The 12,825-nt window shown below is 46.4% G+C and overlaps 1 protein-coding gene across 2 annotated transcripts in view; it reads left to right on the plus strand.

The window, feature by feature from the left end:
• Window positions 1-12,825, plus strand: part of CTCF (CCCTC-binding factor) — a 52,686-nt gene that overhangs the window by 25,167 nt on the left and 14,694 nt on the right. For both annotated transcript variants that reach the window (XM_059713644.1, XM_059713645.1), the window contains 4 exons: window positions 5,869-6,661; window positions 7,299-7,469; window positions 8,249-8,382; window positions 10,867-10,987. In XM_059713644.1, the coding sequence (XP_059569627.1) occupies window positions 5,869-6,661; window positions 7,299-7,469; window positions 8,249-8,382; window positions 10,867-10,987 (1,219 nt within the window). The remainder of the gene's footprint in view (window positions 1-5,868; window positions 6,662-7,298; window positions 7,470-8,248; window positions 8,383-10,866; window positions 10,988-12,825) is intronic.

Raw genomic sequence — 12,825 nt, forward strand, 5'->3', positions numbered from 1 at the left:
TCCAGAGCCTGGCAGGCACAACCCGGTGTGGCTGGGGGCAGCGGGGCTGTGCAGGGATCTCCTCGCCGCTGCTTGCCCACTCGCTGCCTCCTGTGCCTGCCGCTGGGTTAAGGAGCGCAGCCCTGCGCTGCTGCCCTCACTACAGCCCCACGCACAGGAGGCATGTTGCTGAGGCAACGGGGAGAGCGCAGCAGCAAGGTGATCCATGCATGGGTCCGCTGCTCCTTGCTGTACCAGGTCATGCCTGCTGGGCTCTGGAGGCCCCGGGGGAGGGAAGCAAGGCAGCAAGGAACAGCGGCTAGCAGCTTCTCTATGCAGCTCCAATGTTCCCTGCCGCCCTGCCTCCCTCCCCTGGGGCCTCCGAAGCCCAGTAGGCACAACCTGACATGGCAGGCATTAGCGGAACCAGGCAGGGATCTCACCACTGCGCGCCCTGCGCTGCCCCAGTGACGCACCTCCTGCATGCAGGGCTGCAGTGAGGGCAGCGGTGTGGTACTGCTCCCCTCAAAGCAGGGGCAGGGAGCGCATTGCCAGGACAATGGGGGGCAAACAGCAGTGAAGAGATCCCCATGTGGCCCCGCTGTCCCCAGCTGTGCCAGGTGATGCCCGCTGGGCATAGCTGTCCCTAGGGGTGTGCGAGGCCCAGGGGCATATCAGCCTGTGCAGGACCAGGGGCGCGGCGGCAAGCAAGCAGCCGGAGCTCAGAACCCTGTATGGCACTGTCTGCAGGGGCGCCCAAAGCATGGGGCCCAGGGTGGTTGCCCTGATTTGCACGCCCCACCCCCAGGTACAGCCAGGCTCCAGAGGCCTTGGGAGAGGGAAGCAGGGCAGGAGCCCGAGCCCACAACCTGTGCCTGCCCTGGGTACAGATCTGGGGGACATGGATCCCACCTGCCCCCTGGGAGTGTGCGCGGCAGCAGGGAGCTGGCCTTCCCCCTCCCCCAGACAAACCACCTATGGCCCCATCATGCTCCCTGCTGGGGCCCTGCAGCCGTGCATTGTGACTGCAAGCCTCATCTGGCTGGGCAGCAGCCTCAGCCCTGCCCAGCTCCCTTTCTCCACCACACTTACCTGCTGGAGATGCTCTGCGGGCTGCCTGGGGCCATGTACATGTCCATGCATGTAGCACCCCCTGTCTCTCTGCCCTCCTCCTGCTCCCTCCCATCTTCCTGCAGGCTGGAACTCTGCCAGCCTGCAGGGAGCTCATTGCAAAATGGCAAAATTAGCGGATTTCTCTTGTAAAATGAGAAATCCGCGTTTGCCTCTGGTGAAAGGTAAAATCCACAGTTTACTTCATTATTCCTTGGGGAACAGAACACCTGGATCTCTGGTGATGAGGGACCATTGATTTCTTATACTTTTTTTTTTTTTTGCATTATTGTCCCTAATTCCATTATTTAGGCCTCCAAACTTTATTTGTTCATTTTGATTGCTCTGGAACCCTGAGTTTTCCACACTGCTGCCCAGATCTTTCCTGAGTTTTTACAGTCGACTTAGAACCTTACTGTATATCAGTGGTTCAGATTATTCTTTTTGGTTTGGATTACCTTGGATTTGTCAGCATCTGGTTTCTTCTGCTCTCATTACTTGTTTATCTATTTTTATTAGGTCCTCCCTGATGTACCTTTCAGTCTTTCCTGTTGACCTAGTTAAATAGATTGTCAACTGCTAACTTCTTTAACATACTGCTCCTTATCTTTTTCCAAGTAATTTTTATATGAATATATGTTAACAAAAATTATGCATACAGTTCAAATTAGTTTTTGCATAATTGAAAACTGACCATTAACTTTTTTCTTTGTTTTCTTGTTCTATCTGGCTACTAGTTTGGGACTGCTTTATTTTCATTTAGTAATTTAAATTTTTACAAAAGCTGTTGAAAAACTGTTTTATATTTATATATAGTTGTGTTAATATGCTCAAAGAATCCCAATAGAATAGAGGAATATTATTTTCCTATACAGAATCTGTCCTGTCATATCCCTATCATGTAACTTCATTCCTTTGTGTACAGATGGGAAAGATTTCTAGTGCAACAAATATTCCACTCCTGAAAGCAGTAAGTGCCACATTACTATCAGGAGTCTGGACTGATTTACATGACTGATGTAAACCTATACCCCATTACAGTGCAGTATAATAATGCAATTCATAAATACAATTTTATTGACCCAAGAGGTTGTCTTCCATTCTTCTGTCCTTCCCTTCATCTTATCCTTCTCTTATTTTATTCTTTCTTTCATTTCCATCCTTTTGTCTTCTTCCTTGTCTTCCTATCATGCTGTTCTTCTCTGGGCTCTTTATTCATAATCAGTTCTTTCTGTCTTCTCTCTATCTTGCTGCTAGGATTTTGACCACCCAAGGGGTGCCACCTTCTCTTCTCTACGACCTATTTTCCCTCAAGATGATTTCAGCTGGAAAACAGGTTGTTTTTTGCAGTTAGTTAAAGAAAAAACTGCATATAAAACGGTGGATCATTATTTTTGGTATTTTAGTGCCACCTGGAGGTTGGAGCTGTTGCTTGCAAACAACATTATATTGTCAGAGATTTCACTTTGTTAGGTAAATCCTTGAATTAACTTCAGTGTTGGAGCATGCTGTTCTCACAGTCTCTCTCCTGGGTCTACTTAGCATTCTAAGAACCACCTTTTTGTGAGAACAGCATGCTAACATCAGTGCTTTGTGTTATGTCTGTAGGACCCCAGAGCACTTCACAGTATGCTAAACCAGGGGTTGGCAATGTTTTTGGACAGAGTTCTGGAGTGGACGGTGGGAGAGCCATGAGGGGCCTGATCATTGTGGCAGTGCAGCCCTAGCCCATTCCCTAGGTCGTGAGGGCCAAGCAAAATGCCTTCACATGCCATGCACATGTGCCAGAGGTTGCCTACCTATGTGCTAAAATAGACTTGTATGTGGAGAATCTTGAAAGGGTCCAGAGAAGGGCCCCAAGAATGATTAAAAGCCTGGAGGACAAACCTTATGAGGCAAGACTGTTCAGCCTGGGGAAGAGAAGGCTGAGGGTGGACCTGGTGGCCGTCTAAGTATGTAAGGGGTAAATATCTGGAGCTGGGAGAAAAACTGTTCACTAGGGCGCCCCAGGGGAGGACAAGGAGCAATGGCCATAAACTGTTAGGGGTTGGTTTCAGGTTGGATGCAAGGAAGAACTTCTTTATGGTAGGGGTGACCAGAATCTGGAATAGACTTCCCAAGGAGGTGGTACAATCCCCAACCTTGAAAGTTTTCAAGAGGGGACTTGGGGGGGGGGTGCTCAATGATCTTTCAAGGTCTCTTCCATCCCTTAATTTCTATGATCTAGGATTCTTTCAATACTGAAGCATGCCTTATCATCAGCTACTATATAAATAATACCTCTCCATGATTCTGTAGTGATAAGTGTAAAGGCTGGAGCAATTTTGCTACCTATAAGGTTAGTGCTTTATATGAAATTAGAATCATAAAATCATAGAAAGTTAGGGTTGGAAAGGACCTCAGGAGTTCATCTAGTCCCGCCACCTGCTCAAAGCAAGACCATCCCCAACTAGATCATCCCAGCCAAGGCTTTGTCTAACCAGGTTTTAAAAACCTCCAGGGATGGAGATTCCACCATTTTTCTGGTTAAACTGTTCCCATGTTTTACTACCCTCCTAGTGAGAGAATGTTTCCTAATACCTTACCTAAACTTCCCTTGCTGCAACTTGAGACCACCGCTCCTTGTTCTGTCATCGGCCACCACTGAGAACAGTTTAGCTCCAACAAGTCACTTGAATGTAGTGGTTTGTTGCCCCAGCAATCAAACGGACCTCTATATATTCTACCAAAAGGGAAAGGGGAATTTCAGCAGGAAATGCAAGAAGAGTTGCCAATTTGTCTGATTCTGTAGTTTACATGAATTTTTCTAAAGGAAGCCTTTCTGGTTCAGAGGTGGATGAGGAAAATATTTTTCTCACTGTGCCTTTTACTGTGTGCTGTTAGGGGGAAGTAGTTTCTATTTTCCAAATAATGGTGATTTCATAAACCTTACTGTTTCTGTCTTTGACAGAGTCCAGTGCACATAGCTGTTTTCCATAATTGACCAATGTGGAGGTGTATGATGATGAAGGAAGCTAAGTAGGCCAAGTTCTAGCCTTCAAGTTCTTGTTGGGAATACTTTGGCGGGGCTCAGTGTGCACATGTTACTGTGAATGGTTCTGTGTGTAGGACATTTGTATACCCTTTTCACTTCAGAGGCTGACTTAGCCCACTTAGCTTCTTTCATCACAGCTCCCTTGAAAGCACTTCCAGCTCACCACCAGCAGGGCCAGTGGGCCAGACCCAGAGGTGGGTCTTCTGGACTGTGAGAATTCCTGTGGGCCAGATGTTTAACACCCCAAATTATATTTTTGTTCTTGTTAAGCAGCATTCAGCCAGTAGAGGGCAACAGGCTCAAACATGTGATTCGAGTTCCACTGAAGTCAGCATTCTAAAGCATTTTTTGCATGAATAGGAGCAGGATAGGGTGCCAAAATATCCACAGCAAATATAATTAAATGAATTTTATTTTAATCTTTCATATTTAAATTAAAGTGTATATAAGTATTTTTAACGACATCTGTTTGGAAAGTATTTAAGTTTTGTGAGACACAGAAACATTAAATAAACCAGGTTTGAGTTACTCTTGTCATTTTGAGTAACTTAATTGCCTATAATTCTTTACCAGTTTGCACTTTCTTCAAATCTATAGAAACTTTTAAACTTTTGTAATTTTAGGAACAGATGAAATTTTCCAAATATATACATACAGAGCTGCATAACAAACTGGGTACAAACATGTAGTGCGATGCTGCAGCTAGTAAAGTGACCAAAACGCTGGCTTGCATCCATAGATGCTTCTCAAGCAAATCTCGGGACGTCATTCTCCCCTTGTACTCGGCCTTAGTGAGGCCGCAGCTGGAGTACTGCGTCCAGTTTTGGGCTCCACAATTCAAAAAGGATGTGGAGAAGCTTGAGAGAGTCCAGAGAAGAGCCACGCGCATGATCAGAGGTCAGGGAAGCAGACCCTACGATGACAGGCTGAGAGCCCTGGGGCTCTTTAGCCTGGAAAAGCACAGGCTCGGGGGTGATCTGATGGCCATCTATAAGTTTATCAGGGGTGACCACCAGTATCTGGGGGAATGTTTGTTCACCAGAGTGCCCCAAGGGATGACAACTAGGTCGAATGGTCATAAACTACTACAAGACCGTTTCAGGCTGGACATAAGGAAGAATTTCTTTACTGTCCGAGCCCCCAAGGTCTGGAACAGCTTGCCACCGGAGGTGGTTCAAGTGCCTACATTGAACACCTTCAAGAGCAAACCGGATGCTCATCTTGCTGGGATCCTATGAACCCAGCTGACTTCCTGCCCTTTGGGCAGGGGGCTGGACTCGATGATCTTCCGAGGTCCCTTCCAGCCCTAATGTCTATGAAATGTAATTACTTTATTTTGATGTCTTTTAAAAAATATGGTCCAGCTTACTATGATACTACTCAAAGCTATGTTGACTAAGAAACTACATGAGCAATAATTTATAAATAATGAATAATACCAGTGTATATCCCGCCTGTGGAATTTGCAGATTGTAAGAGAAAGAACTTCTGTTGCTGAAATTGGCACAAAAATGTGCACATTTCAGTTTTGGCTTAATAATTGCTTTACATTTTAAAACCATGCTAGTAACATGACATCAAGAGAACCTAAATTACAAAATTCTGTTTGGTTTCTGTGTTTGGCCATTAGTGAATGTGTCACTTTTGCCTAGCCACTTGCCTTCAATTTGATCATCTATCCTATCAGTTTTCTACTTTTCGTGGTCACTAAGTAGTTCCTGTAAATACTTTTCTTGTTTCTGCAGGAGGAAGGTGAAATGGAAGGTGAGGCAGTTGAGGCTATTGTGGAGGAGTCTGAAACTTTCATTAAGGGAAAAGAAAGAAAAACCTATCAAAGACGCCGTGAAGGTGGACAGGAGGAGGATGTTTGTCATATCCCACCTAACCAAGCAGATGGGGGTGAAGTAGTGCAGGATGTCAGTAGTGGTGTGCAGATGGTGATGATGGAACAGCTGGATCCAACACTTCTTCAAATGAAGACTGAAGTAATGGAAGGCACTGTGCCTCAGGAAACGGAGGCTACAGTGGATGACACACAGATAATAACACTTCAGGTTGTTAATATGGAAGAACAGCCTATAAACATTGGTGAGCTTCAGCTTGTCCAAGTACCTGTTCCAGTGACTGTACCAGTTGCCACCACTTCTGTGGAAGAACTTCAGGGAGCGTATGAAAATGAGGTTTCAAAAGGAGGCCTACAAGAGGGAGAGCCTATGATCTGTCACACGCTCCCTTTACCAGAAGGTTTCCAAGTAGTGAAAGTAGGTGCAAATGGTGAGGTGGAAACACTGGAGCAAGGAGAACTTCAGCCACAGGAAGATCCTAATTGGCAGAAAGATCCAGACTATCAGCCACCAGCCAAAAAAACAAAGAAAACCAAAAAGAGCAAGCTTCGTTATACTGAGGAAGGCAAAGATGTGGATGTGTCTGTGTATGATTTTGAAGAGGAGCAGCAAGAGGGTTTGCTGTCTGAGGTCAATGCAGAAAAGGTGGTGGGCAACATGAAGCCCCCTAAACCAACAAAAATAAAAAAGAAAGGTATGTGGCTATTCTTTCCCTAGCCCTTTTACAATATAGATGTCAAGAAAGGTGCATACAGTAGGTCTGAAAAAAGGAAGTAAAATGTGTTACTAAACTCCTTTGAAAATAAGGGCTTTACTTACGTTTTAGAAACATTTTTTTGTAGCCCTACTACAAAATAGCTGGGAGTCTGGTACTTTGCCATTGTTGTTCCCAAATAAAGCTAACGTAGGAAAGATTATATAATTTTTTTATAAGTTTCCCTGAATAATACAGACATTAGCTTTCAAGATTTTATTTTTATATCAGAAAATAAAATTCAAGATATATCTTTTTTTCTCTTTGGCAAATGATTTGACAAAAGAATACATCTTTGTTTTGTGTTTATAAATATAAATATTTTTTGTAATTATGGAACTACTTTCTTTATCCTGTGAATAGGGTGGAGGAAGAAGTTGACTACTGATATGCCAATTAAAATTCAAAGATAACAGTTTAGTACTCTGTATGGCTAATCAGAATCTCAATTAGTTTTAGTTATTAAAGTTTCTGCTGTCTTTTAAGTGATGATAAGGAAATTAAAGATTTTTGGAGCTTAAGTTATGTAATGCTGTGGAGCAGGCAGGTAGCTAAAGATAATTTGTTTTGTGGTCAGGTGTAAAAAAGACATTCCAGTGCGAGCTGTGCAGTTATACCTGTCCACGTCGTTCCAACTTGGACCGGCACATGAAAAGCCACACTGATGAAAGGCCACATAAGTGCCATCTCTGTGGCAGAGCTTTCCGGACAGTCACGTTGCTGAGGAACCACCTCAACACTCACACAGGTATTGTATGTGCTGAGAACATTGTTTTTGGAGATTTTTAGAGTTACAGTCCTGCTTTCTGAATGGAAATAAGAATGCTGTAGGCTCCTATGGGATCGCCCTGTAGGGAAGGAGTTACATGATGCTGTTTGTTTGTGATATGAACTAAATCAGATTTGCTTAGTTGCTATATTGGGCCAGTACACAATGATAGGACCTTAGTCAGTTTTATAGCTAACTTATATTGAAGCTAATGGAAAGTTCCCCTTTAACTTCTACGGGAGATGGCTCAAGTTTATGGCTTGGGATGAGTTATTATCTGGTGATGCTGCTGCTCCTTGCAGGCAGGAAGGACAAGCGACCAAAGCAGAACAAAAGGACCAGGGGCCAGAGATACCCAAGGAGAAGTACAGGGTGGGGAAGAGTAATAAAATGTTTTTAGAAGATATTTGATACTTCCATTTAGTATAACAACTTTACCTGTAGGAAGGCAATAGGTAGTTAATTGAACCAGCAACCAGAATAAAGCATGCCTCTTGTTCCTGTCCCATCCCTGGCAATGTGATTAAGTAGATGAAACTTTTCCCTCATTTCTTTACATACAGTCTTTGTAAATGACTGTCCAACTACTGTAGAAGATGTAATAAATTCTCATACAGCCCATTTTTGCCATAGTCTCTCTTAATTTTTTTTTCCAAAATATGAAGCCCCAGTTCTCAGTTTATAATGAGCAAAGCTAGCATGTACTTTTTCCCCCTCACTAACCTTCAATATCTTCCTGTCTTGCAACAAATGTTTAGGTACTCGTCCTCACAAGTGCCCAGACTGCGACATGGCCTTTGTGACCAGTGGAGAGTTGGTTCGGCATCGCCGTTACAAACACACTCATGAGAAACCATTCAAATGTTCAATGTGTGACTATGCTAGTGTGGAGGTATGTTTGGGTTTAACAACATAAGCAATCTTTCATATTGCATGTAGAAAAAACTCTGTTATTACCATTACCACTATAAGCTTGTTATTTTTAGGAGGTCATGCCTTGTCCATAAACCTGGCCCTGGGTAGAAACTTTGTTTAAAAAACACTCTGTCCTTAAAATCATGATGGTATTTTTCAGTTAACGAGGACCTGGTTCTAGCCTTTGCACACACAGGCTAGAACTTTCCAACTGTTTAGATTTAGATTAGACATTAGGAAAAATTTCTTTACAGTGAGGGTTGCCAAAATCTGGAAAGGGCTTCCAAGGGAGGTGGTGCTCTCCCCTACCTTGGAGGTCTTTAAGAGGAGACTAGACAAGCCCCTAGCTAGGGTCATCTGACCCCAGCACTCTTTCCTACCCAGGGCAGTGGGTCAGACCCAGTGACTTACTGAGGTCCCTTCCAACCCTAAAAATCTATGAATATCTGTGAAATCTATGCTCTTCTGGGGACCCAGTATTGGCTTTTATTTTAAAATAGCTAACTTTTCAAGATTAATTCGCTCACTTCCGTTGGAGGGGAGGAGTTAAATGCACTTCACTTAAATCTCAGAGTATCTCCACCCCCAGGGTTTTGTCAGCCTGTTCCTTACGAATGAACTTCTGCTGCCAACCTGAGTGATGATTATTATTAGGGCTGCCAATTAATCGCTGTTAACGTGAAATTAATACAAAAACCAATTAGTGTGCTAATTTTTCTAACATCTTAATTGTGCATGTGGTTTTGGAGCCTGTGGCCAGGCTCCTCTCCGCTGCCGTCATTAGTACCTCCGGCAGGGCAGTGATGGCAGTGCAGAGGAGCCAAAGGGCAGCCCAGGCTTCTTGGATTCCAGGCTGCTGCAACAGGAAGGGTTTGGGGGCAGGGCACATGCACACGCGCACACACCAGCAGGTAAGTCGGGTGGGGTGTCAAATCGATGCCCCCGTGGTGAAGGAGGGAGTAGGGCAGGGGCTTGGGTGAATGGGACCCCGGGGTTGGGGTGGGTTGTCGGTTGGAGCTGCAGGTAGGAGGGCCTGGGGGGCATATCCCCCCAGATTTGTGTGCATAGCGGAGACTGGCTGCCCACTACAGGCTGGAGCTCTGTGCCTTGCTGCCTTTGCCCCAGGAGCCGTGCAATGCTGGGTGGGTAGGGGACACAGCACAGGTAGCGTGCGGCTCCCAGGGCAAAAGCAGCAGGGTACGTGGTTGCAGTGGGCAGCCCATCTCTGCCCTGCACAAAAATCTGGGAGACATGCCCACCAGGCTTCCCTCCCAGGGATGTGTGCAGCGGTGTTTCATACATAACATCAGTTTGGATGCTTTCAGGCATCCTACCTAATAGTGAATACTCACCACCTTGCCTTGAGGTGGCCACGGGCACATTTAGTCAGCAGTTGCTAAGGTGATTGAACTTTTTTTTTTTCTGGAGGTATAGATGCTCTGCGTGAGGCTTTATCAGCCATAGAAAGGAAGGGGAGGAGGGGGCTATTGGGGATAGGGGTTACCCATTCCATTTATTTTGATGCTGGAAATACAAGTGGCAGCTGCTCCCCACCTTATCAGGGAGGCATGCTGAAATTATGGAAGATTGCAGCATTGGATCATCCATGCATGACACCCTTGCTGCTTATCTTGCATCTGCAGCACTTACTCTCTCCCAGCAGTTGGTACTTTTCTCCTATATCCAGAACTGGTAGTAGACAGTTTGCAGGTGCCCCAAAACAAGCTGTTCTGGATTTCTTCATCATCTACCAACTCAGTAACCTGCTGACAGCTTGCCACAAAGTTCCACTGTTTGCCTTCTTAAAACTTCAGTCACTTAACTTGCCTGTCAGCGCTCTGGAAGACCACCTCACAGCAGGCCAATCATGTAGGCAAGAACCATCCTGTAATTGCAGGTTCAGCATCACAATGCCATGAATATTACTAGAATTCAGAGGTGTTTAGCCTCTATCTTCAGGAGCTTGGGGTGATAGACCTCTATTCTTGTACTTTTGCGCTGAGAAATCCTCAGTGCCATCTTCCTGCTTGGTTTGTGACTAGCAAAAGTGAAGACCTGGAACTGGGTCCTTTGGACTCAAACTCCTAGAAGGTATGGCAAATCCTATCATAGGAAGTCTCAAGGCTGAGCCACAAGCAACACTGGGCTCCTGGTCTTCTCCCCCCGGTGACTAGCAGTGAGGTGCCATACTAGTCACTGACTGCATGAGCTCTAAGTTGGTATGATTGGGGTATTAACTGCATATCTGTCCATGACTATCTCAGTAGAATCTTAAATTATCATATAAACCTCTTTATACCAGTTCAGGAGTTTGTCTCTCCAAACTCTTTAACCCAACAGAGTACTTCAGGTTGCATGTGAAGGATTTTGTTCATTTGTGTGAATTGCTGAATTTCTTGGCTTGTATTGTCTTAAAACTTTGACTTGCCAAACTAACACTAGCTCCATTCTTGGCTTTCAGGTCAGCAAGTTGAAACGCCACATTCGCTCTCATACTGGAGAGCGTCCATTCCAGTGTAGCTTGTGCAGCTATGCCAGCAGAGACACTTACAAACTGAAGAGGCACATGAGAACCCACTCTGGTATTGATTCCATACTTTTAATATCCTCTTTGTTTCAGCATAGAGGCTCAGGGATTCTCATGTGTATTAGAGTTCTCAGCAGGTGTTACTCTGCATTAGGCACGATAAGGCTGCTTCATGCTTATATGTGAAAGTTACGCAAACTCTGCCAACGAAGAAAATGCAGGAAGACTGATCAGCAGGGATCCCGGTTTTCTATTTCCCATGGGGGAAAAAAGGAGAACGCCATGGATTTCCCATTTTTATCAGAGAAAATGTGGATTTTACCTTTTAGTAGAGAAACCCCTCGATTTCCCACGTTTGCAAAGAGCTCTGCAGAGTTCCAGGCTGCAGAAGCTGATTGCAAAATGGGTGGGAAACCCCCGAGGCCTGCCCAGAGGGGGAAAAGCAGGGCCTAAGGCTCTAAGTTAGTCCCAAAGCTTGCTTCAGGTTCACTTTCTTTCCTGTAAAGTTAGGTAAGTGGGGGGGAAGCTGGCTGTGGGGAGCTGGCTGGGGGCTGAGGTGTTGGTAAAAAACATGGAGTGCCTGCCGGCTGTAGGTGAACCGCAAGCAGCGCTATTGGCCCAACCAGGCTCAGCGCCTCCATGTGCGGCTTCCCTTAAGGGCCAGTACTGCGCTGCTCCAGTTCCATGTACTGCCAACCAGGCAAGCACTCCATGCGGGGCTTCCCCAACACCTCCCCCTCCCTCAGCCCAGGTGGGCAGGCAAGCAGGGACGGAGCACATCCAGGGGTGCGGCTGCAGCGTCTCCCTCAGCACCTTCCCATACTTTCCTTCTTTCCCAGGGGAGGGAGAGGGCCACATGGCACACCGTGGCACCTCCCTGTCCCCCCACTTCAGCTCACTGTCTGTGCCCACTCCCAGGGGTGGGGGTGAGAGCAGTAGTGCCCCTCTGGGCCGTACACGTGCTGCCCAGCCGGGGGGAGGGGTGGCTCTCGTGGTGGCTGCTGCTGCCGTGCTGCTTTCCTGCAGCTGGTCGCATGTCTGGCTCCACAGGCAAGTGGCACAGTAGCTGCGTTAGTGGCCGCCGCATGTGAACCCCAGCTCCCTGCAGGAGTTCTCCCCTAACCAGCAACACGTGGCTGGGGGCTGAGGGAAAACAGCAGTGGCGGTGGCAGTGCTGGCCGCCATGTGCAAACCACCTTCCCCCACTTCCCCCTGGCCGGACGGCGTGTATGCAACCCACAGAAGGGCACCACTGCCCTTGCCCCCCGGCCCTGCTCCTGGAAGCGGGCACAGAGAGTGGGCTGGGGTGGGGAGGTGTGTGGTGCGCTGCATGAGGCTGACGGCACCTGGTGTACCCCTTCCTCTGCCCCAGGAAAGACAGAAAGTATGGTAAGGTGCTGAGGGATACTGCTGTGCCCCCGGGCGCGTTCCATCCCCGCCCACCTGCCTGTCCGATTGCACCCCCCCTACCCCATGTCATTCCCCCCCCCATTCTTGATCTGGCTCCCCCTAGTCCCTTCCCTTTGTCTGTGTGTGTGTCTCCGTGTCTGTGTCTGTGTCTGTGTGTGGGGGGCTGTTGTGAGGGAGGCTGGCGGGGCCTTTAATTTTAATCATGGCTTTTGTGGGTTTTATCAGAGTATTTGCGGGGATTTTTTTATCAGGGAAACCCTGCTGATCAGCACACCTAAGTCTACAAACTAGAAGTCATTACTGAATTGAGAGATGCAAAATTGCTTAAAAAAATTAGTCTCCAGTTTTGCCATAAAACTAATTACAAAATACTGGCATATCTTTAAAGTACTATGCTGACATAAATCACTTAATCTCAGTATTCCATTTTCTGGCTTCACACAGAACTTTAAGGTGACATTTGTTCAAAGTCTAATACAGGAA

The sequence above is a fragment of the Alligator mississippiensis genome, chromosome 10 (assembly GCF_030867095.1).
Source record: "Alligator mississippiensis isolate rAllMis1 chromosome 10, rAllMis1, whole genome shotgun sequence".
NCBI classification, from domain to species: domain Eukaryota; kingdom Metazoa; phylum Chordata; order Crocodylia; family Alligatoridae; genus Alligator; species Alligator mississippiensis.